This window comes from Meles meles, chromosome Y, assembly GCF_922984935.1.
Source record: "Meles meles chromosome Y, mMelMel3.1 paternal haplotype, whole genome shotgun sequence".
Taxonomy (NCBI): Eukaryota; Metazoa; Chordata; class Mammalia; order Carnivora; family Mustelidae; genus Meles; species Meles meles.
The window spans coordinates 94025-113518 of record NC_060088.1 but is presented as its reverse complement, the minus strand read 5'-3'; the positions used below and the strand labels follow the sequence as shown (position 1 = coordinate 113518).

At 65.6% G+C, this 19494-nt stretch overlaps 1 protein-coding gene and 1 long non-coding RNA gene across 5 annotated transcripts in view; one reads left to right on the top strand and one right to left on the bottom strand.

The window, feature by feature from the left end:
- LOC123935824 (cohesin subunit SA-2-like) overlaps window positions 1-19494 on the bottom strand; it is a 55054-nt gene that overhangs the window by 9398 nt on the left and 26162 nt on the right. For all 4 annotated transcript variants that reach the window (XR_006817027.1, XM_045996627.1, XM_045996625.1 and 1 more), the window contains 14 exons: window positions 16652-16750; window positions 14441-14520; window positions 11645-11752; window positions 10672-10783; window positions 9942-10056; window positions 7580-7683; window positions 6496-6588; window positions 6281-6370; window positions 5515-5721; window positions 4597-4673; window positions 4096-4183; window positions 2544-2624; window positions 1743-1835; window positions 556-718 (listed from right to left, as the gene is read on the bottom strand). Coding sequence is in view for 3 of the 4 variants with exons in the window: in XM_045996627.1 (XP_045852583.1) it covers window positions 556-718; window positions 1743-1835; window positions 2544-2624; window positions 4096-4183; window positions 4597-4673; window positions 5515-5721; window positions 6281-6370; window positions 6496-6588; window positions 7580-7683; window positions 9942-10056; window positions 10672-10783; window positions 11645-11752; window positions 14441-14520; window positions 16652-16750 (1510 nt within the window). In the remaining variant the exon portion in view is untranslated. The remainder of the gene's footprint in view (window positions 1-555; window positions 719-1742; window positions 1836-2543; window positions 2625-4095; window positions 4184-4596; window positions 4674-5514; window positions 5722-6280; window positions 6371-6495; window positions 6589-7579; window positions 7684-9941; window positions 10057-10671; window positions 10784-11644; window positions 11753-14440; window positions 14521-16651; window positions 16751-19494) is intronic.
- Window positions 2463-5493, top strand: LOC123935826. Its single transcript, XR_006817028.1, has 3 exons — window positions 2463-2594; window positions 4159-4246; window positions 4867-5493. It is a non-coding gene; the product is annotated as an uncharacterized LOC123935826 (long non-coding RNA).

The window sequence follows — 19494 nt, the reverse complement described above, 5'->3', positions numbered from 1 at the left end:
TCTGCCGTGTCTTCCCGGGGCCGCCTTGCCACGGGGGAGCCGTGGGGCGGGTGGGGTCATGATCCCGGGGGGCTTGGGGGTGCCGGCGTCGTCTCCGTGGACCAGTGCCAGGACAGCAGTGGGTCAGAACCGCCGCTGGACACGCTGACCCCCAGAGCGCGGACCCAGGGCCACAGAGGAGGCCCTTAGTGTCATGGGGTCCCCGTGTTTCCAGGTCCTGACCGCCTGGCCAGGGCTCCCCCGAGTCTTCCGTGGCAGCGTGAACCGAGAACCCATGTGCACGGGAAATGCAGCTCCAGACCCCAGCGTGTTCGAGCCCCCGACGAGGGTCGTCCACCTCCCACCCGAAGTCTGCACAGGCCCTCCTGCCCCTGGGCTGCTCCAACTGTCCCCAACCCCCGAGGTGCCCCCTACCGTTCTACCGCAGCCCCCATCCCCCAGCCCAAGGTCGTGCCCTGTCGTTACCGCCCAGACCACCTCCCACCCCAGGCTGCCCCAGCTGTCCCCACTCGAGGTCTGTCCTCCGTCCCTGCCCTGAGTCCCCGGGAGGCTGACCTGCAGCTCCGGCCTCCTCCAGGAACACGTGCTCCTTGACAAAGGTGAGGAGCTTGCACTGTAGGACGTGGTCGGGGACGAAGAACAGCAGCCCCAGGCCCGTGTCCTCCTCAGGGCCCTGGTGGCTGAGGATGAGGAGCAGGTCACACAGCAGGATGAAGGCCTGAGGGGGGCGAGGCGCTGCGGGGTGAGGGGACACGGACACGGACAGGGACAGACACCCGCCCCCCAGGGACGGACCCCGTTTAGTGCCCCGGCAGCCGCCCAGGCCAACCCAGGGCTGGACGAGAGCCGCAGGGCGGGGAGGGGCCCCTCGGAGACACGCGCCGCTGAACCCCAGGCTGCAAGCGGAACACCAGAGACAGACGACACGTGGATGGACAACACGCGGGCGAGAGACAACCACGAACGCCTCACAACAGCACACGGCACACACGCAGGACGGACACGTCCCCGACATCCAGGCTGCACAGCGGCACGGGCCGCGGCCGGGATCGGAGCCGCACAGGCCGGACACCGCGGACACGTGCTCGTGACCGGTGGGGGAGCGGGGGAGGGTCCCAGGGCAGAGCTCAGCGGCTGGAAACGGAGATGCACACTCAGCCTCCTCAGTCGGCCACGAGTGCGACGAGAGCGAGGTTTTATGTAAGGTAACGGGAGAGGAAATTCTGGAATTCTGAAAGTTCACATGCGCATGGGAAGAAAACGGGCAGGAGCCCCAGCGCGGACGGTGGCAGGAAGCGGGCGCCTGCATCCAGCGTCAAGAAGCCCTTAGAACAGCTTCCCCGCAGACAGGAGATGGCCCCGAAGGTTCCGTGTACGGCCACCTCCAGACACAGCGGTCAGGAGTCAACGCCCAGCGTGTCCACCGCCACGGCACGGGGACCGGATCACGGGAGCGACCGCCAGATGGATGCGGTGGTACAAACGGGCCGTGCACACGGGCTCCCGCGAACCGGGGCGTGCAAGCAACTTCACAGACGTAAGATGCTCACACGACGCTACGAGGGCCCCCCTCAGGCGTTCCCCTCATCGTTCAAGAACAAACGTCGTCGTACGAGACACACACTGAGAGCAGGAAACGGCATCGCGGCCAACCCTCACTGCCCTGACGTGCTCGAGCCCACGTCGCGGCTGCTCCACCAGCCCCGGGAGCACCCGGCGAGCTCGCGGAGAGACGCACGCACCTTCTCGCTCAGCACCTTGCTCTGGTGGTTCAGGTACACTCGGCACACCAGGCAGAACCTCATCAGCCTCTTCCTCAAGTCCAGGAGCGCCTCCTGCCAGCGGACAGCCGGCGAGCAGGTGCCCGTCAGCTGAGCCCCAGCGCCAGCTCACGTACCTGCCCGCCTCAGGTGAGCCGGCGTCGGGTACGTCCCCGCGCAGATCGACCACCGCCCTCGCCCTCGCGTCCGCCTTCCCTCCTCCCCATCCCCGTCGTCATCCCCTCCCTCCCTGGTCTTTAGCCCCATCCCTCTTCCCCGCCTACATCTTTACCCCAGGTCCCCTTTCCCCCATCTCCTTCCCCTCCCCTATTCTACCTCATGTCCCCTCCCCGTATCTCCATCGTCCCCCACTCCATATGGTCCCCACACGGGTCTAAACTTCCTCCCAAGGAACTCAGGCCTGCAGATTTCCAAGAAACCAGAAATATAACCCCGAAGTGTGGCTGGCTTCCAACCAAGGGACTGGCCAGCAGCCGGGGAAGGACCAGGGTCTGTCTCTCTCCCAGAAGCAGGTGCTCAGAGGTCATCTGAGCCTCGCTCCGCACGGCCGGCGGGCAGGCTGGACGGTGGGGTCGGCCACAGCCCCAAGTCAGCTCTCACGTCGGAGTCCAGGAGCCCAGGCGGCCCCCAGGATGACAGCCGCCAGCCACCGGTGGGGTGGACTCCTGTCACAGCGGCAATGCCGGCCCCATCCCGCTCCATCGTTCCCTCCTCACAGACTGCCGCGGACACACGCCTGACCTCCTCCACACCCTCACCCACCTGGGGCGGCAGCCGGTCCGTGGCGGCGACGATCTGCCACAGGAGCGCATAGTAGGTGCACTGGAGGGCACAGTGCACAACCTGTGGGACGCAGGGCCTGTCATGGAGTTGGGGATGTGGATGGGACACCCACCCTGGGGACACTCCTTTGCAGAGAACCACGAGATTTCACGCGGTACCTGCCCCTCCCCCACTCAGGGCCTTTTCCCTGACCGGGACCCTTCTTCCCCTTCATGATCCTCTCCCCTCCATCAGGACACTCCCCGGGTCCCTTTCCCCCCTGAATCTGCCCCCCACTCGGGACCGACCCCCAACTCCTGAGACCCTCCTCTCCCAGGATCTGTCCCCCCTCAGGACCCTACGGCTCCCCCTCAAGACCCTCCTGTCTCCAAGATCCTTCTCCATCAAGAATCTGCCCCACCCCCCCACCCCCAAACCCTTCTCTCCCCTCAGGACCATTCCTCTCCTCAGGATCCTTCTCTCCGCTTAGGACCCTCCACCCCCGCCATGCCTCCCTCCCCTCAAGACCCTTCTCTCTCATGATAACCCATCTCCCCATGCTTCGTTCCCCTCATGACGTCTCTTCCCTCAGGACCCTCCGTCCATGCTGCCCTCCCTTCAGGACCCTCCGCCCCCATGCTTCCCTCCCCTCACGACCCTTCTCTCCCATCAGAAAACCCCCCATGCGTCCATCTCCTCTCCTCTCAGGACCCTCCCCTCGCCATGCTTCCCTCCCCTCAGGACTCTTTCCTCTCCTCAGGACCATCCTCCCCCCCATGCTTCCCTTTCCTCAGGACCTTCTCTCCCCTCAGGCCTATCCCCCACCATGCTTCCTTCCCCTCAGAACCCTTCCTTTTCCTCAGGACCCACCCATGCCTCCCACCCCTCATGACTGTTCTCTTCAGGAACCCCCCCATGCTTCCCTCCCCTCAGGACACTTCCCTCCCCTCAGGAAACTTCCCTCCCCTCAGGACATTCCCCCTATGCTTCCCTCCCCTCAGGACACTTCTCTCCCCTCAGGACACTTCCCTCCCCTCAGGACACTTCCCTCCCCTCAGGACACTTCCCTCCCCTCAGGACACTTCCCTCCCCTCAGGACACTCCCCCTATGCTTCCCTCCCCTCAGGACACTTCCCTCCCCTCAGGACACTTCTCTCCCCTCAGGACACTTCTCTCCCCTCAGGACACTTCCCTCCCCTCAGGACACTCCCCCTATGCTTCCCTCCCCTCAGGACACTTCCCTCCCCTCAGGACACTTCCCTCCCCTCAGGACACTTCTCTCCCCTCAGGACACTTCTCCCCCCTCAGGACACTTCCCTCCCCTCAGGACATTCCCCCTATGCTTCCCTCCCCTCAGGACCCTCACCCCCCCATGCTTCCCTCCCCTCAGGACATATCTCCCCTCAGTGAACCACCCCATGCTTCTCTCCCCTCAGGACACTCCCCCTATGCTTCCCTCCCCTCACAACCCTTCTCTCTCCTCAGGACCCGCCCCCGCATGCTTCCCTTCCCTTAGGACCCTCTCTCCCCAGAACCCTCCGCCCGCCCTCACCTCGGTGGGCAGGCTGCCCTGGTGCCGGCGGAAAGTCAGCAGGCTGTCCATCTTCTCGTACAGATTCCAGCTGCTCAGGTCGTGTGCGCTGGCCAGAAACGCACACGAGGATTCAGGGCTCATCCCCACCGGGAGCTCCGACGTCCCCCAGGTGAGCCGCGAACACCGGTCAGTAGGTCCTGGAGCTGAGGGATCCCCTCCCGGCAGACTGAGGGGCCACAAACCCCAGATGGCCCAGCTGGGCTCCCTCCAGTATGACGTCCCGCACCTGCCTGGTGAGGCAGTCCCCACTCCTGGGGACGCAGCTCCGGGCCCCGGATGGGTGGGATGGGCTCCCGGGTGGCCCAGGGCCACCAGGCACACCCGCAGGACACCCGTAAAAGGTCCGGGTCCTCCCCACCTCACGTGGGACACGGGGACATCTGTCAGAGTAAGGCAGCAGGCACATGGCCTGGGGGTCGTGTGAGCTCCCCGAGGGAAGCGGCGCGTTGCCCCACTCACCTGTAGAAGGCAGCCAGTCTCCGCAGCGTGGAGCAGATCCGCCCCATCTCGCCGTGTCCGAGGAACAGGCCCTGCTTCTACACCGCGGGGAGAGAGCAGAGGGGGTGGTGGCGGGACACGCACGTCCTGGGGGGGCTTCCCCAGGACACGGACCCGCTTCAAGCCAGGCCTGTGTTCCTGCCTGCTCTGTCCCCAACCTTCCGGAAGGCAGCCCTCTACAATCTCCAAAGGGAAACAGTGCCCCAGGCCATTCTGTGTCCGGCTCCGCAGGAAACGAAGGGGACCAGAGGACACCCTCAAGGACGCGCAGGCTGCGGAACAAGGACAGTGGGGATCTGCGACCTCCCATCCCCATGCACTTGCCCCCCATTCCTGTCAAGAACCTGCCACAGGGAATACATTTCTCCCTTTACAGCTGAGAGAACAGACGCAGAAGCGCGTTGCTGACCTCCAGCACCCCACGATCGCGGCAGGCCCAGGTTCAAGAGCAACCCGGAGTCCTGCTTGTGGAAACACGCAGGGCGTCACAAGCAAAGCGCCTCAGTCAGGGCTGGACGCCACGCCCACAGGCCACGCGGCCCTCAGTCTGTCTGTGTCAATAAAGTTTGACTGGAACGTGGCCCAGTGACGCACTGTGTCCAGTGTTCTCGGACCCAGAACGGGAGGACCCGCCTGACCCAACGTGTTTGTGACGCGGCTCTTTACAGAAACCATCTGCCCGCCAAGTGCAGACAGGGCAGCGCCTCCGGGGCAGGCTGGTCTAACGGGGGCTTAGGGGGCTCCCGCGGAGAACAGTGCAATACTTTGGGACCCGCTCGCACACACTCCCCCTCCCGTCACAGGGGCAGCGAGACCAGCTGCGGCTCCGACAGAGAACCCCGCCCCACGTCCAGCCCCGTCAGACCCCTCGGCCTGCACCTCGTGTTGGATGAACACGTCCAGCAGCGGGGTGAGCGTGTCCACCAGCATGTCCACCAGCCGGCTGCAGGCGGGGGCGGCCTGGCCGTGCGCAGAGCCCCCCTCATCACAGTACGTGCCGTAGGCGCGGGCGCAGGCCTCCAGCACCGCCACGTCCGAGTGCCGCTGCACCAGGCAGTCCAGCTCCAGCAGCGCCGCGTCCAGGTACTGCATGGGGGCGCGGTGCGGGGCAGTGAGAAAAGGTCAGGGGGTTGTAACAGAGAGAAGCAAAGGTCAGGAGATCGGCAGGAGGCCAGGGGGGTCAGGGGTTGAGGGAAAATGTCATGAGCGTGAAGAAGAAAGGTTGAAGGTCATACGGGGAGCCGTCGGGGGTCACAGGGTTGAGAGAAGATAAAGGGTCAGGGAAAAGGTGATCAGGGGTTAGGTGGGGGGGGCAGGGGATCGTAGGGTTCAGGGGAAAGGTCAGGGGCGGAGTGAAAGGTCACGCGGTCTGGGAGAAGGTCAGGGGTAAAGGAGCAGCTGCGGTGCAGGGAGGGGGGCATGGCGCCATGAGAAAAAGGTCAGGGGACCTGCAAGCATGGGGGGTCATGGCCCAGCCCTGCACTGCGGATGGAAAGAAGACAGCAGCCCGACACCTGAAACTCCAGGGGGGTGGCACGTGGCCCCCATGCCGGGACCCAGACAAGGGGTGCGGCAGGAACCCTGAGAAGGAGGGGTGTGGCCCCCGCACGTAGCGTTCAGGGAGGAGCAGAGTCCTGCGACGTACCGAGCCCAGGCCGTCCATGTCATACACGTCCAGGTTGCAGTACTGTGGGATCTGCAGGAGGGGGGTCACCTTCTCTTTGTCCGCTGCAAACTGCCCAGAGAGCAGGCATGAAGCGGGGTCCCCAGCCTCCCCTCACTTCTGCAGCCTCCTGGCCTGCCCTGGAGCTCCCCCAGCCTCCCTGGGCTCTCAGCCTCGGGCCCTTCCCCACTCGGCACCTTGGAGAGCAGCTGGGGCAGCACCTTGGCAAAGTGTCGGCTCATGTGGGCATGCTCACGCCAGCGGCGGGTCCCGTCCACCTCCCTGGCGGCCTGCAGGCAGAGCATGCGTGGCCTGAGCCCACGACGGACCCACGTGAGTCCCACGGCGGCCCTGGCGCCTGCTCCCCCATGGCTAGGTCATACCCAGGCAGAGCTCCCCGAAAATCAAGGATAAAGCTCTGAACGACTACTCGGGTTTTTGTTTCCAAGGAAGTGCTTCCCATGCAGGGACGCCATCAAGAACTCCGCTGTTTCCCCCACGTTCCCACCTTACGGTGAGACCCTTCTCTAGTAGTACCGGTGTCATCAACCGGAGACTAACACAGAGCTTCACGTGTGCACAGAGAATACGACAGCCATGGGAGGACAGAAGCGGAACTGGGAGGGACTCAACCAAAGCCCAAGGACACCTGGAGCTTCAGCACCTGGAACAGGCAGAAAGAACCCTCCCCGGAGCCTCAGGAGGGAACACAGCCCTTTTCGCCTGGATCTCAGTGGTCCTGCTCTGCTGGGATCTCAGCATCCTTGCCCCGCCTGGATCTCGAGACCTCCAGAGCGGGGGCACCATATAACGCCTGTGGTTTTTAAGTCCCCTGGGGTGTGATCTTTTGTCCCAGCGGCAGCGGAGGCTCACACGGAAGCGATTCAAAGGTGGCCAACAAATAGCTGCATCCAGAGTGAACGCGGCGTAAGGAAGGCTGTGGCGTGCCCTCCCCGGGGAGGCAGACGGCAGACACAGGACCCAGCGGGCACAGGGCTCGGTAGCCAGCAGGAGGGGTGGGCGGCAGCTGCAAGGCGTGGCCGGCGACACCTACCTGGGTGGCCAGGAGTCCCGCCCGCAGGGCCAGGGGCCACGGGAGCAGCCAGGGTGACAAGCACAAGGCGGAAGCGGCAGCAAGCGGTGCTCAGGGCCACGCGGGCGGGGGGCACTGCGAGGCAGAGGCGGGAGCGGGCGCCACAGAGCTCTGGCACGACAACCACAGCGGAGAGCTCAGCACAGGGGACGAAGAGCATCAAGGCAGGGGCGGGGGGTGTCACTGACTTTCTTGCCCAGGCGCCGGCCCGCGGGTGGCCGCCCCTCTGCGGCTTGTCTCACGGCGGCCACGAGGATCTCGATGAGCACTCTTTCCTGCTGGCCGGTGAGGGCTGCGGGGGGACAGCGCTAGCTCAGCACACTCTGGCCTCCCCAGAGACAGGACATTCCTGAGACGTGCCGCTCGGAGAGGCCCCGGTCAGCCCGGTGTGGGCTCAGAGCACGTGGGGCAGGGACCCTGAGACGGAGGAGTGTGGCCCCCACACGTAGAGTTCAGGGAGGAGTGCGAACGTGGCCAGGATCCCAGGCACAGCAGAGCCCCAGCACAGGTCACAGACTCCGTGACACGCAGATGACAGCAACCAGGGCCCGGCCTTTGCCCAAACTGCCCACAAAGCAAAGCGCTGCTGCCCGTTCACCTCCATGTGGGGCTCCGCGCACTCATCCCTCGGGCTCCCCGGCTGCGGTCCCAATATCCCAGGACTCAGGTCTAAAGCCATCCCGTCGAGGGGACAGGCTGTTCATCGGCAATTCTGTGGTCACTTTAACTCATCACACCCACCAGAATCTCAGAATGGGATGGAACTTAGGGGAAAAAAGGGTAGCCCTAAATTCACTGACAGGTGTCCTTGAAAGAGAACAGGAAACACACGCAGAGGAGAAGCCGCGTGAAGACGGAGGCAGAGATAGGAGGGATGCGGCCACGAGTCCAGGGACGCCTGGAGCCCCAGAAGCTGGAAGAGGCAGCAAGGACCCTCCCCTGGAGCCTCAGAAGGGAGCACAGCCCTGTCCTGCCTGGATCTCGGCAGCCCTGCCCCCCCACCCCCCTGGATCTCGGCAGCCCTGTCCCACCCCCCGGATCTCATCTCCAGAGCTGCGAGAGGATGGACTCTAGTTTTAAGCCACCAGATTCGAGGTAATTTGCCACAACTACTCTGGAACTTCACATGTCGGTTCTCCTGCCCTGTGTCCCACACCCGAAACGTGGCGCCCCGATGAGCCCAGGGACAGCCAAGGCTCATACACAGAGGCAAGAAAAACAGAGAGCACACAGCTGGGCCCCAGACATCTGGCTCAGAGTAGAGGAGGCATCCTCACGACAAAGACAGACGCCCCTTCGGTGACCCCAGGGAGCACGGTTGAGGCTGCTGGTCCCGCCAAGGAACGTGATGGGCCTCGCCGCCCGAGACATGGCACTGGGACTCCTGCGGCCAGCAGAGGACGCCGCAGCAGACGGCAAGGGAAGCAGCGGGCGCGGGGATCGCGTCTGCAGCACGGGGTCGGGGACAGGGCGTCTCAGAGCGGCAGGGCCTTGGGTGGGCTGTGGAGGACAGTATCAGAGGAGAGGCCGTCTCCTTGCCGGTGGTGTCGGGGGCGCGGGGTCTCAGAGGGATGGGGAAGGGGGTCTCAGCTGCCGGGGGGTCGTTCACCAGGCACTCTGCCCACACTGCACCCTGACTCTGCGGCCAGGCTTTGAGCCTCAGGGGCTCTTACAGGAGAGCAGCCCATGGCCCTCGTCCTGCAGACCCCCGACCAGGGACCTGGGAACCACATGCTCTAGAGCCAAGGCCCGCTCACCCCAGGAAAGCATGGCGCGTGCCCCTCCCCCCAGCCAAGCGCTCGAGGAGCACACACATCGCAGGAGGCGTGGACGGGCCTGCCTGCACCGTGCGCTGCTAACCGGGGTCACAGACAGCACGGGAGGACGCCCGGCGGGATGGCAGGGGATGGCGGGACAGGGACAGAGCGACACGAGGTGGGGGAGAGTAGGAATTGGGACAGGGATGCGGGGACACAAGGGGACAGTGAGACACAGGGACGGTAGGACTCGGAGGACGGGGACGGTGGAACAAGGACAGTGGGAGAGGGCAATGGCGGGACATGGGGGATGGGGACAGTGAAACACTGGGGGGGAGAGTAGGAATTGGAACAGGGATGCGGGGACACAAGGGGACAGTGAGACACGGGGATGGTAGGACATGGGGGATGGGGACAATGGGACCTAGGGGCGGGGCATGAGGACACTGGGACACGGGGGGACAGCTGGACAGAGACAGCGTGGGATTTGTGCGATGTGGACAGTGGGACATGCGCCAGCGGGACACAGAGGCGGTGTAAGAGTATGGGGACAGTGGAACACGGGACACCAGCACACAGGGACAGTGGAACACGGGGATGGGGACAGGAGGACATGCGTACGGCAGGACGTGGGGGGTGGGGGGACAGCAGGACATGGGGGGACAGTGAGACACGGTGTGGGGAGATAGCAGGACACGGGGTGGGGGATGGTGGGCCTGGCGGGCACGGCAGGGAGGCCAGCAGGGTCGCGGCCCTGGTCCACGACGCAGAGCAGGCTTCGGGCCACGCTCACCTTGGCGCCCGCCACGTGGCTCCAGCAGCAGGGCCGTCATGCACTCCCAGTTCCGGACCAGGGCGGGCGCTGCCTCCCACAGGCCGTCCACCAGGTACGGGACGTGTCTGTGGAACTGACAGGGACGTGCCCGGCACGTGAGGTCGTGAGACCGTGAAAGGGGGACGTGGGGTGACACGGGGCGGGGAGGTCATGTGATGAACACGCGGGGCAAGGAGAACACCGTGATGACGGCGACTCAGGGCGGGGAGGAGATGGTGGTAAGGCCATGGGGCAGGGAGGCCACGGACTGATGACACAGGACGGAGGACACAGGATGACACGGGGAGGGGAGGACACAGTGATGACAACACACGGCAGGGAGGACACGCGATGACCCGAAGGGGCGGGGAGGACACAGTGATGACAATATGGCCCAGGGAGGACACACAATGACGACACGGGGCAAGGAGGTCAGGTAACGACACAGGCAGGAACGGCTCCCTTCCCAACCCTCCCGTGAGTGGTCCCACGAAGACACGCGTGGACACCAACCCAGGGACGCGACTCCCACGTGCCCACAGCCAGCGTCGTCCACACAGGAGCCGAGCCCCTTCCAGCCCAACAGAGGATGCGGGCCTGTGACGTACGACACGGCACGGAACACGCGGTGTGGGCACGGGACACGAGTCTGGGCCCCGCACGTGGCTCGGACATCCTGCCCCCGGGCCCCACGCAGCCGGGCCCTCACCTCGCCCTGCAGGTAGAAGTCGATGAGCGCCTTCATGTTCTGGAGGTTTCTATCAAACTCGTCAGGGGGCTCTTGAGCAAAGAAACCTTCGGGGGGCGGAGGGGCCAGGAGCCTAGGGACATCAGAGACAGTGACCGCAGTGCTGGCGTGGAGGGGGACCCCGTGCACTTGGCGGGGCCCCCGGGTCCTGTGGGGCCGGGCCAACCTGCACCCCAGTGCACGCCTCTGCGCACACCCTGCACACAACGACCCGGGGAGCAGGAAGAGCCGGGAGCCACAGGGACAGGACGCGGACCACGGAGGAAAGTTCTAGAACCGACTTGTCTGTCCGAGCTGACTGTCAGCTCGGGCCAGCTCTGGGGAGGGAACCCACAACCAGACGGCGCCCCGTCACCGCACCCCAAACCGCAGAGAACCAGAGGCGGGGGAACCTTTGCCTGAACGCAGACCCGCTAGTGAGGGCCAGACAGCCAGATGGCCAGGAGGGCCCCTCAGGGATACAGAGCATGCTTCAGGGCCTCAGGGGGCTACGAGGACCTGAGAGGCTCACAGGGGGCCTCAGGGGGCTTCAAGGACCCGAGTAGGCTTCAGACCCTCCGGGGACCTTCCGGGACCTCAGGGGCAGGGGCCACCGCCACCTCCTCAAAGCAATCCACGTGCGCACATGCCTGCCACACGGACCAAGCGGGTCGGCTCCCACTCGTGTTCCAGACTCTGGGTCAGTGTGTCCTTCTGTCTCACGTTCGTGTCCACCCCGCGGTGTCCCTCGGGGCCCAACACCTGCTGTCCTGTGTAGCCGTGGTCACAGGCCCTGCTGTTCTCTAGGGTCCTGGGCCTCCTCCTACCCCATCTGCAGATCCGCAGCTGGTGGGACGCGGGACACGGGACGGGGACCCCACCTCCAACACCACAGTGACATCACGGCCCTGGAGACACCAGCAGGGGCCCCGGGGTGGCCGGGCACGTGCCTTACCTCTTACAGATGAGTTCGCCCGCGGCGGTCGCCATGGGCCTGTAGGCCGCGTACACGAACTGGAACAGGAAGACGTACTCCATGGTGGAGAACACGCCCACGTAGTGCCTGCGGGGAGACGCGCCTGAGCCCAGGGCCCTGCCCTGCCCTTCGCCGTACACGCTGTGCATACGAGGCCTTGCACACGGCTTTGGCACACAAGTGCACACGGAGCTTTATTCACCACACGGGTTTGTGCCCACGCGGCTCTGCACACAGAGTGTGCCCACGGGGCTGGGTCACACACGCCTGTCCCTGAGAGCAGACTGGGGTTCTTTGCTGGGCCAATGGCACCGACCTCAGCTTCCGCGAGTTGTGGCCCCTCTGGAATCCCCATCCGTCCGAGCTCACCTGGGGCAGAACACGTCCCCGGATGTGAGCTGAGGCCACATGAGACTATGGCCCGTGAGCAGGATCCCGGGAGAGTCCTGCCTCCTACAGGGCCTCTAGGGTTGGGTTGGTTCCTTCCCCTCTAGCCAGCCACGAGCCCCAAATCAGGGAAAATCTGCATCCTCTCCTGCGTGTGCACCCGGGCTACCAGTCGCCCAACCCTCCACCCTCCGAGCAGGTGTCCGCACAGAGGCAGACACGGAGGGGCAGCAGACGTCCACGGGCGCCTGTGGTGGGAGCGGCTGGGGGATGTCGGTGGGGGTAGCACCAGCGTGACCCTGTGTCCAAGCACGTCCACTGACCCCACACCTGACCACAGCACCGCGGACTGACGGCCAACGCGGCTTCGTGGGCGTTCCCAGAACCAGCAGAAACGGGGCCGCCTAACGTGCTTCACTGTCTGGGCTTCGAGTGGAGGTGGAAGACGCCCAAGGACACGGAGAGCCCAACGAGGGGCTGGGACAGCTGTCCTCCCCCTTGGACCCTGGACACAAGGAGCGCTTGCGGTGGGTCCACAGCAGCCCCGTCCGAACCTCGGGCTCCAAAGCCACACGGTTCTGCCCCACGGGAGGCACACGGGCTTCTCCCACGACCGAGCCCAGTCATCGGGCGCCCACCCACAGACTCAGGCCACGGTGCAGCCCCAAGACCTGGCACTTTGCTCACAAGGCCCCCAGGTGCTGGCAGAAGTGTAGTCAGAAGGCCTGGAAGCAGGACGGCCGAGGGCGACAAAAGGTGGGTATCCCGGCCGGGGGTAAGGCCCAGCAGACACACACTTCCTCCCCTTTGTGGGATACACGCCTTCGACAGATTAGACACGGCCCACCTCGCTGGGCAGGATAAGCCCTTCACCCCCGTGCAGATCTATGCAGGAAACTCCTCACAGGCTTTCTGGAATCGGGCGTGAGCTGCCCCCTGCCCCCACCACGAGCAATCAGGCTGCCACGATGCTCCAGCCGCTGCCACTTCCTTACAAAACCAGGTGGCCGACGGCAGCCGGCCCAGCGCCTACCCTCAGCCTGGGAGGGAACCCCTCACAGGTGGACAGCTTAAGCCAAAGAGCCGCTCTACATGCCCCGGGGCCACCTGCCATGGTCCAGGCCCATCCGCTCCGCCGCCCACGAGCCACACCATGGGCTCCCAAACCCAGCTCACAGACACACGTCCTGGGACGTCCCCAGCTCTGGGATCCTGAGCCAATGCCCCCAAAGAGCCTCCCTCCAGATGCACGTGTCCACCCGTCTCCTGTTGGGTCCATCTCCGTGGAGGACCCCGATGAACACAGCAGCCGTGGGAAGACCAAAGGCAGGACATGCAGCCACCCTGGGCCACCCAGCCTGCACAGGACAGGAGACAGAGGCCACCACCCCGGGGTACACGCTACTCTCCGTACGGGTCCATCTTACACTACGCCAACTTGTCACCTGCCTGCCGCTCCTGGATGTGGGCATCCGGCCAGGTGCCGGCAGCGCCGGGCACCCATGGGACCACAGCGCAGCATGGAGGAAGGCCGGTGCCTGGCCTCCAGCTGTGACAGTGTCCCTCTGGGCTGCGGCGGGAGGCAGGGCTGCATGAGGGTCCGATGTCCACGTGGTCCCACTCTGTCCTCAGCACGGAGCAGACAGATGGCACCACGGGCAGGCCCCAGCCTTTGGGCACAAGATGTCCCCACAGCGCTCGCCTGGGCATCTACGCATGGGGGTGGTGTCCCCGTGCCCCCTGCTCCAGACACACCTGACATCAGCATCTGACACGTGACTCACTGAGCCAGGGGGTGCATCGTGCAGCTGGGGAGCGTCCGAGGGAACAAGCGCCCATCGTCCCAGCCCCAGCGCCGCCGTGACCCACGCGTCTCCAGAACTTTCTGCAGGCCCGGCCACTGGTCTCCACCTCCTGACACCAGCTCCTCGGCACCCCGGGAGCCCCCGACCCAGGCCCAGGAGCAGACGGGAGAAGCTGGGACTCCCAGAGAGAACCCCAACTGCTGAGGGCCAGGCCCGGTCCGGTCTGACCTTTCAGGTGACCCAGGGGCCCTCCCCACGGACCGCGAGCACGGACGCTGGAGGCAGAGGTCTCTAACCGAGCCAGACCGCGGCGCACTCGAACACAAGAGCAAAGGCGTGGCACGGGTCTTTAGCCCGACAGCGCTCCGCTGGCACGACCCCACAGCCCCGCCGCCCGCGTCCAGCAAGCCTGGTGGCTCCAGGCCCTGCACAGCCGTTGCAGGGCAGGGGGGGGGGGGGTGGCGGCATGGGCGCGATGACGTACGGCCAGCGGGACCACGGGGACCTCCAGCCGGCAGGGGCACCGAAGGGGCACGCGGGGACCTCCAGCTGGCGGGCGCGCGGCACGGGCACGGCGACTCACTCGGATATGAGCCTCAGCAGCTGCATGCACTCCGACGTGATCTCCGGCTGCCTGTCCTGTGTCATCGACAGGATCCGTTTCTGTGGAAAGACCCAAGACGAACAGGCGTCGTCCCAGCGCCGTGTGTGGGACCCAGGGCACCACGACCCCCCGCCCACAGGACGGACGGCCCCTTCGGAGGCACCTGACATCCCGAGTCAGCCGCAGCACACAGCCCGGCACCGATCACCCAAGAGGCCGGGGCGGCGAGGGCCATGCCCCGGGCGCCGGCAGCACCCTCTCCCGACCCCCAGCACGGCCGGTCCCACGGCCCCCAGACCCGGGCTGCTTGCTGAGTGGGGGCAGGTGTTCTCGCCCTGCGGCGGCATGGAGGACTCGGGGCTGGGTCGTGAGCTGGTGCGGCTGTGCTTTCGGTGACTGAGACTGCAGCACCCCCCGCCGGGGCTGACACCCACGTGTCCCCTGACTTTCCAATGTCCCCAGATGTCACCGCCCGTACAGATGGATCGTGACAGGAAATGCGCAGCACAGAAGCTGGAGCCAGAGGCCCGAGACCTCCAGGGCTCAGGAGAAGCGCCGCCTGGTGGCCTCCACCAGCTCCGTGGCCCCGCAGAGTCGCCCAAAGACGGCCGTCCCCACCCCTGCCCAGCCTGGGGCTGGGGGGGGCCACGGAACGAGTCCCCGTCCAGGCAACGGGACTACATGTCGCTCCTTTCCTATGAGGCACAGGGGACGACTCTGCATGACCTCTGCCCCACACATGGCGGCCGGTCCCAGCCGGCGGACGCACGGGCTTGGCACCACGCTGCCCTCCTCTGGGGGGACTCACCACCACCCGCAGGAGGCCCTCCACCCGCCGTGGGCACGGGGCATCTGCTGCGGGGCTTTCGACTTCCGCTCACTCCTCTCTGCCTGTTGATCTTATGTTTCCCACAGACACTGGGAACCACCATGTGGACGTGAGGACCACGGGGCAGGGCACGCGGCTGTCCCCAGAGCCGGCAGACGTGAGAGGGCTGGCTGGGGGACCCCATCTCCAAACATGGCCACACATTACCCCACGGGGTTCACGGAACCAGGACCAGGAGCTTCTGGCACCCAGACACAACCGTGCCCTGTCGGGGCTCAGGACGTGCTGGCCCAGGTCAGCCCCTCGCACGGCGTGGTGTTCCGACTGCGAGGCTGCGGGCAGCGGTGGGCGGTATGAGACGGGCGGTACGGGACAGCCGCCCGCCGCGGCCCTCACTCCCTCGGGGGCGGGGGCCTCCCTGCACCCAGAGGAAGGCATATCCGAGCTCGCACACAGCAGAGAGGACCGTGCTCCCGTCTTCCCACTCTTCCTCAGGCGTCAGGTCCCTCTTCTGGGTGCCTCCGCGTCCTGGAAAGGCTCCGAGGACAGGGGCGACGTCCATAAACGGAGGCATGTGTGGCCCTATTTTGTCGGGCCTCGCTGGTCTCCGGTCTGACTCCACTGGGCACCCTGACGCGGTTGAGGGACACTTGGTCCTCCCCCGCACCCACAGGGATGAGATGACCCACTGGGTGGCCCCCGCCATGAAGGCTGGCCCGCCGCGTCCACTGGCCACCTCCGAGGCCCCACTCTTGCTCCCGCCCAGCCACGGGTCCCGGGGTCGGGTCCCTGACCGACCGACAGTTGGCCATCCTGCACAACGGGCGGTGGGATCTCGGAACAGCGTCCCGGGTGACGGCGTGGCCCCCAAACTCAGGAACACAGTGGGCGGCCCCCTCACGTCGTCCCATGCACCGGATGACCGACCCACAGTCCGGGAGCAGTTCGACCTCTGCGAGCGGACCCTGGGCCCAGCAAGGACGTGCTGCCCCGCCAGGACGGTGGGTGCTGAGCCCTCCCACTCCCGCACCAAGAGGATAGAGGGTAGCACCCCAGCTGGCCCACTGGCGGGCGCGTCTGTGCTCCGACCTCAGCCCTGCACACAGAGCACCCTGCTGCCGGGGCCCATGTCAGCCGGTGGGCTGGGAAGCGTGGGTGCTTGGCCCCGGGCTCGGACCCCCAGAGAACCTTCGGCTCAGCCTCGCAGGACGGCAGCCCCGCGCCGGGCTGAGATGTGGCTGGCACGCTAGGCCAGCGCGCGGCGGCGGGACGGCCACACGTCCGCCGGGATGCTCGGGGACGGGGAGACGGGGCGGCAGCCGGCGGAGGAAGCAGCCGCCGGGACGCGACCCCTCACTCACCTTGAACTTGTAGAAGAAAAGGCCCAGCTTCATGGCCGACTCTCTCTTCTCGTAGAGCGCCTTCAGCGCCAGGATGCACTTCATCCGCACGCTCGCGTCCTGCAGCCGAGACACGGGTGCCGTCAGCCCGCGAGGGCAGCCTCCCACACGCGCTCCACAGGAACGCCCCTTCCACGACCTCGCAGACCGGCCCTCAGCCGACAGCAGTCCAGGCGGGACACGAGGGTTTGCAGCCCCCCCGGTCCAGACACACGCCCGCTGCGGTCTGCACGGTGCGGCCGAAACCGTCACCCCAGGACCTCAGGTCGGGGCTGCACTTCGAGGTGTGGCCTTCAAAGAAGGGATTCAGTTGTAAGACAAGTTCGCAAGGTGGGACGATCCCACAGGACTGGGTCCTCACGAGGAGAGGGAATGAGGACACGGACACACAGACGCGGCCACGGGGGGACACGGGAGGGGACGGTCCACATGCCAAGGAGAGAGGCCACAGGAGGAAGCTGCCTTGGTCACGCCTGGACCTGCCTGGAAGTCACACTCCTGGCTTCAGCCCTGCCCGGGTCTCTGCCTCCCAGCACCCCGGACTGAGAGGCACGAGCAGGTGCCATCTGAGCTGCCCGGTCTGGATGTCTGTTATGGCCACACAAGCTAATTCAGTGCCCGCAGCTGAAACAGCTCTGAGCATCTGGATCGGTTTTTCGCCCCAAGGCTCCATGCCCAACATGGGGCTCAAACTCAGGACCCCACGATCAACAGCCCCACCCTCCACTGGCTGACCCAGCCAGGCACCCGTGTGGGATTTTTCTCTTAAGCAGACAAACATGCCGTTCGGACCCACGCAGCCAGCGACGTCTCATCTTCTGAGAGACGAGAGTCATCTGGTGTGGACGCCGCTGCACTCCTCTGTGTGCGTGAGAACACTCCGCACACTCAGAGAAATGTACCCGGGGGCACCTGGGGGCTCAGTCAGCCAACGGTCTGCCTCTAGCTCAGGTCATGGTCTCAGGGTCCTGGGTCGACGGGCTCCCTGCTTGGCGGGGAGCCTGCTTCTCCCTCTGACCCTCCCCACCGCCCCGCTTCCGAGTGTTCTCCTGCTCTCTCTCTCAAGTAAATAAGTAAATCCAAAAAAGAAGAGAAGAAACCTGCACCCAGACCACTGAATCTCAAGTGCAGGTCAGGCATGTGACCGCTCTGTGCCCCACGTCCTTCTGCAGAAAACCAAGTGAGGCCGCGACGGACTGTTTGGGGAATAAAGAACCACGTGCAGAGCACGGAGCCCAAAGCAAGGCCACACATGTGGCACGAGGTGGGGAGAGCTGCTCAGTGCGGACCCGCGTGCAGGGGTGCCCTGGCTGGCTCCCTGTAGGGCAAGCCCACGTCCTCTGCGCTCAAGGGTCAGTCCCTGCAGGGCACCTTCTGACAGCCACTCCCGGGGTTGTGAAGGGCCTCACCATGCCCTCCCGGAAGTCTCTGGCCATGCCCCGAGCAGAGCGGAGCAGGGCACAGCAGGGCCGGGACAGAGCAGGAAGGTCCCAGCTCCAGGAAGGAACCCCGCAGCCACCACACGGCCTACACTGTGGGAACAGCCGCCCTCCGTGGATCCTGGAGGCCCCACGTTAGCCACAACTAGTGCCCTGACCGGCCTCCTCCCTCCACACATCGGCTCCCTTGGCCGAGCACAAACAGCCCCCGAGGGCCTGGGAAAGTCACTATGTTTATCGTTTGTGCACGAAACCCATCGTGCTCCCCCCAAGAAGGAAAGGCAGAGAAGTCTGGTCCAGCCAGTGTCTGTGAACCCCAAATGCCTACGTTCAGTCCCAACCCCGCAAGGATGGGGTGCGGAGGTAAAGCCTGTGGGTGGGGACCCCGTGATGGGTTCCCGTGTCCTCGCAAAGGAGACCCCAGAGAGCTCCCTCGCCCCTTCCTCCACGGGAGGACCCAGTGAGGAGACGCCATCCGTGAGCGGGCCAGGGGATTCTGTGCGGACCCCGAGTCTGCGTTGCCTTGACCGGGGACGTCTGACCCCAGCAGGGAGAGCAACGGACGTGAGCGGATCACGAGCCCCCCGGGGGGGTGGTCTGCCACGGGTCCCCGCGCACGGCGCACGACGCAACCCTTTGACCTTCCCATCCTCTCTCCTGCCTGCAGAAGAACCCCGTCTGCCCTCACCGCCCAAGACCAGTCACCATGCGTGAGCGGCCACGGCCTGCCAGGCACACGGATCACCGAGAGCATGCCCCAGCGAACACGCTGTGCGTCCTAACCCGGAATAAGCCCCCGGGGCGTGAAAACCCACACACGACCCAGCAATTCGGCTAGGGTCCCGCCTGCAACGAGCACACGGAGCAGTGCGTGCGCCACGCAGAGATCCCTCTGCACACCTGCCCGCTCCCCCCACGCACACCTGCCCGCTCCCTCCGTGCACACCTGCCAGCTTCCAGCCACGTGCACCTGCCTGTTCTCTCCATGCACACTTTCCCGCTCCCCCCATGCACCTGTCCGCTGCCCCTGCCACACACCTGCCTCCTCCCCCCACACGTTCATGCCCGCTTGCCCCTATGTACACCTGCCCGCTCCCCCCACACACTTCCCTGCTCCCCCTATGCACACCTGTCTGCTCCCCCTGCCACACACCTGCCCGCTCTGCCCACGCACACCTGTCCACTTCCCCGACATACCCCTACCAGCTTCCCGTCATGCACACCTGCCCGCTCACCCCTACCAGCTTCCCGTCATGCACACCTGCCCGCTCGCCCCACGCACACCTGCCTGCTCCCTCCACGCACACCTGCCCGCTTCCGCCCCAGCCCCGCAGACACCTGCCTCCTTCCCCCACCACACACGAC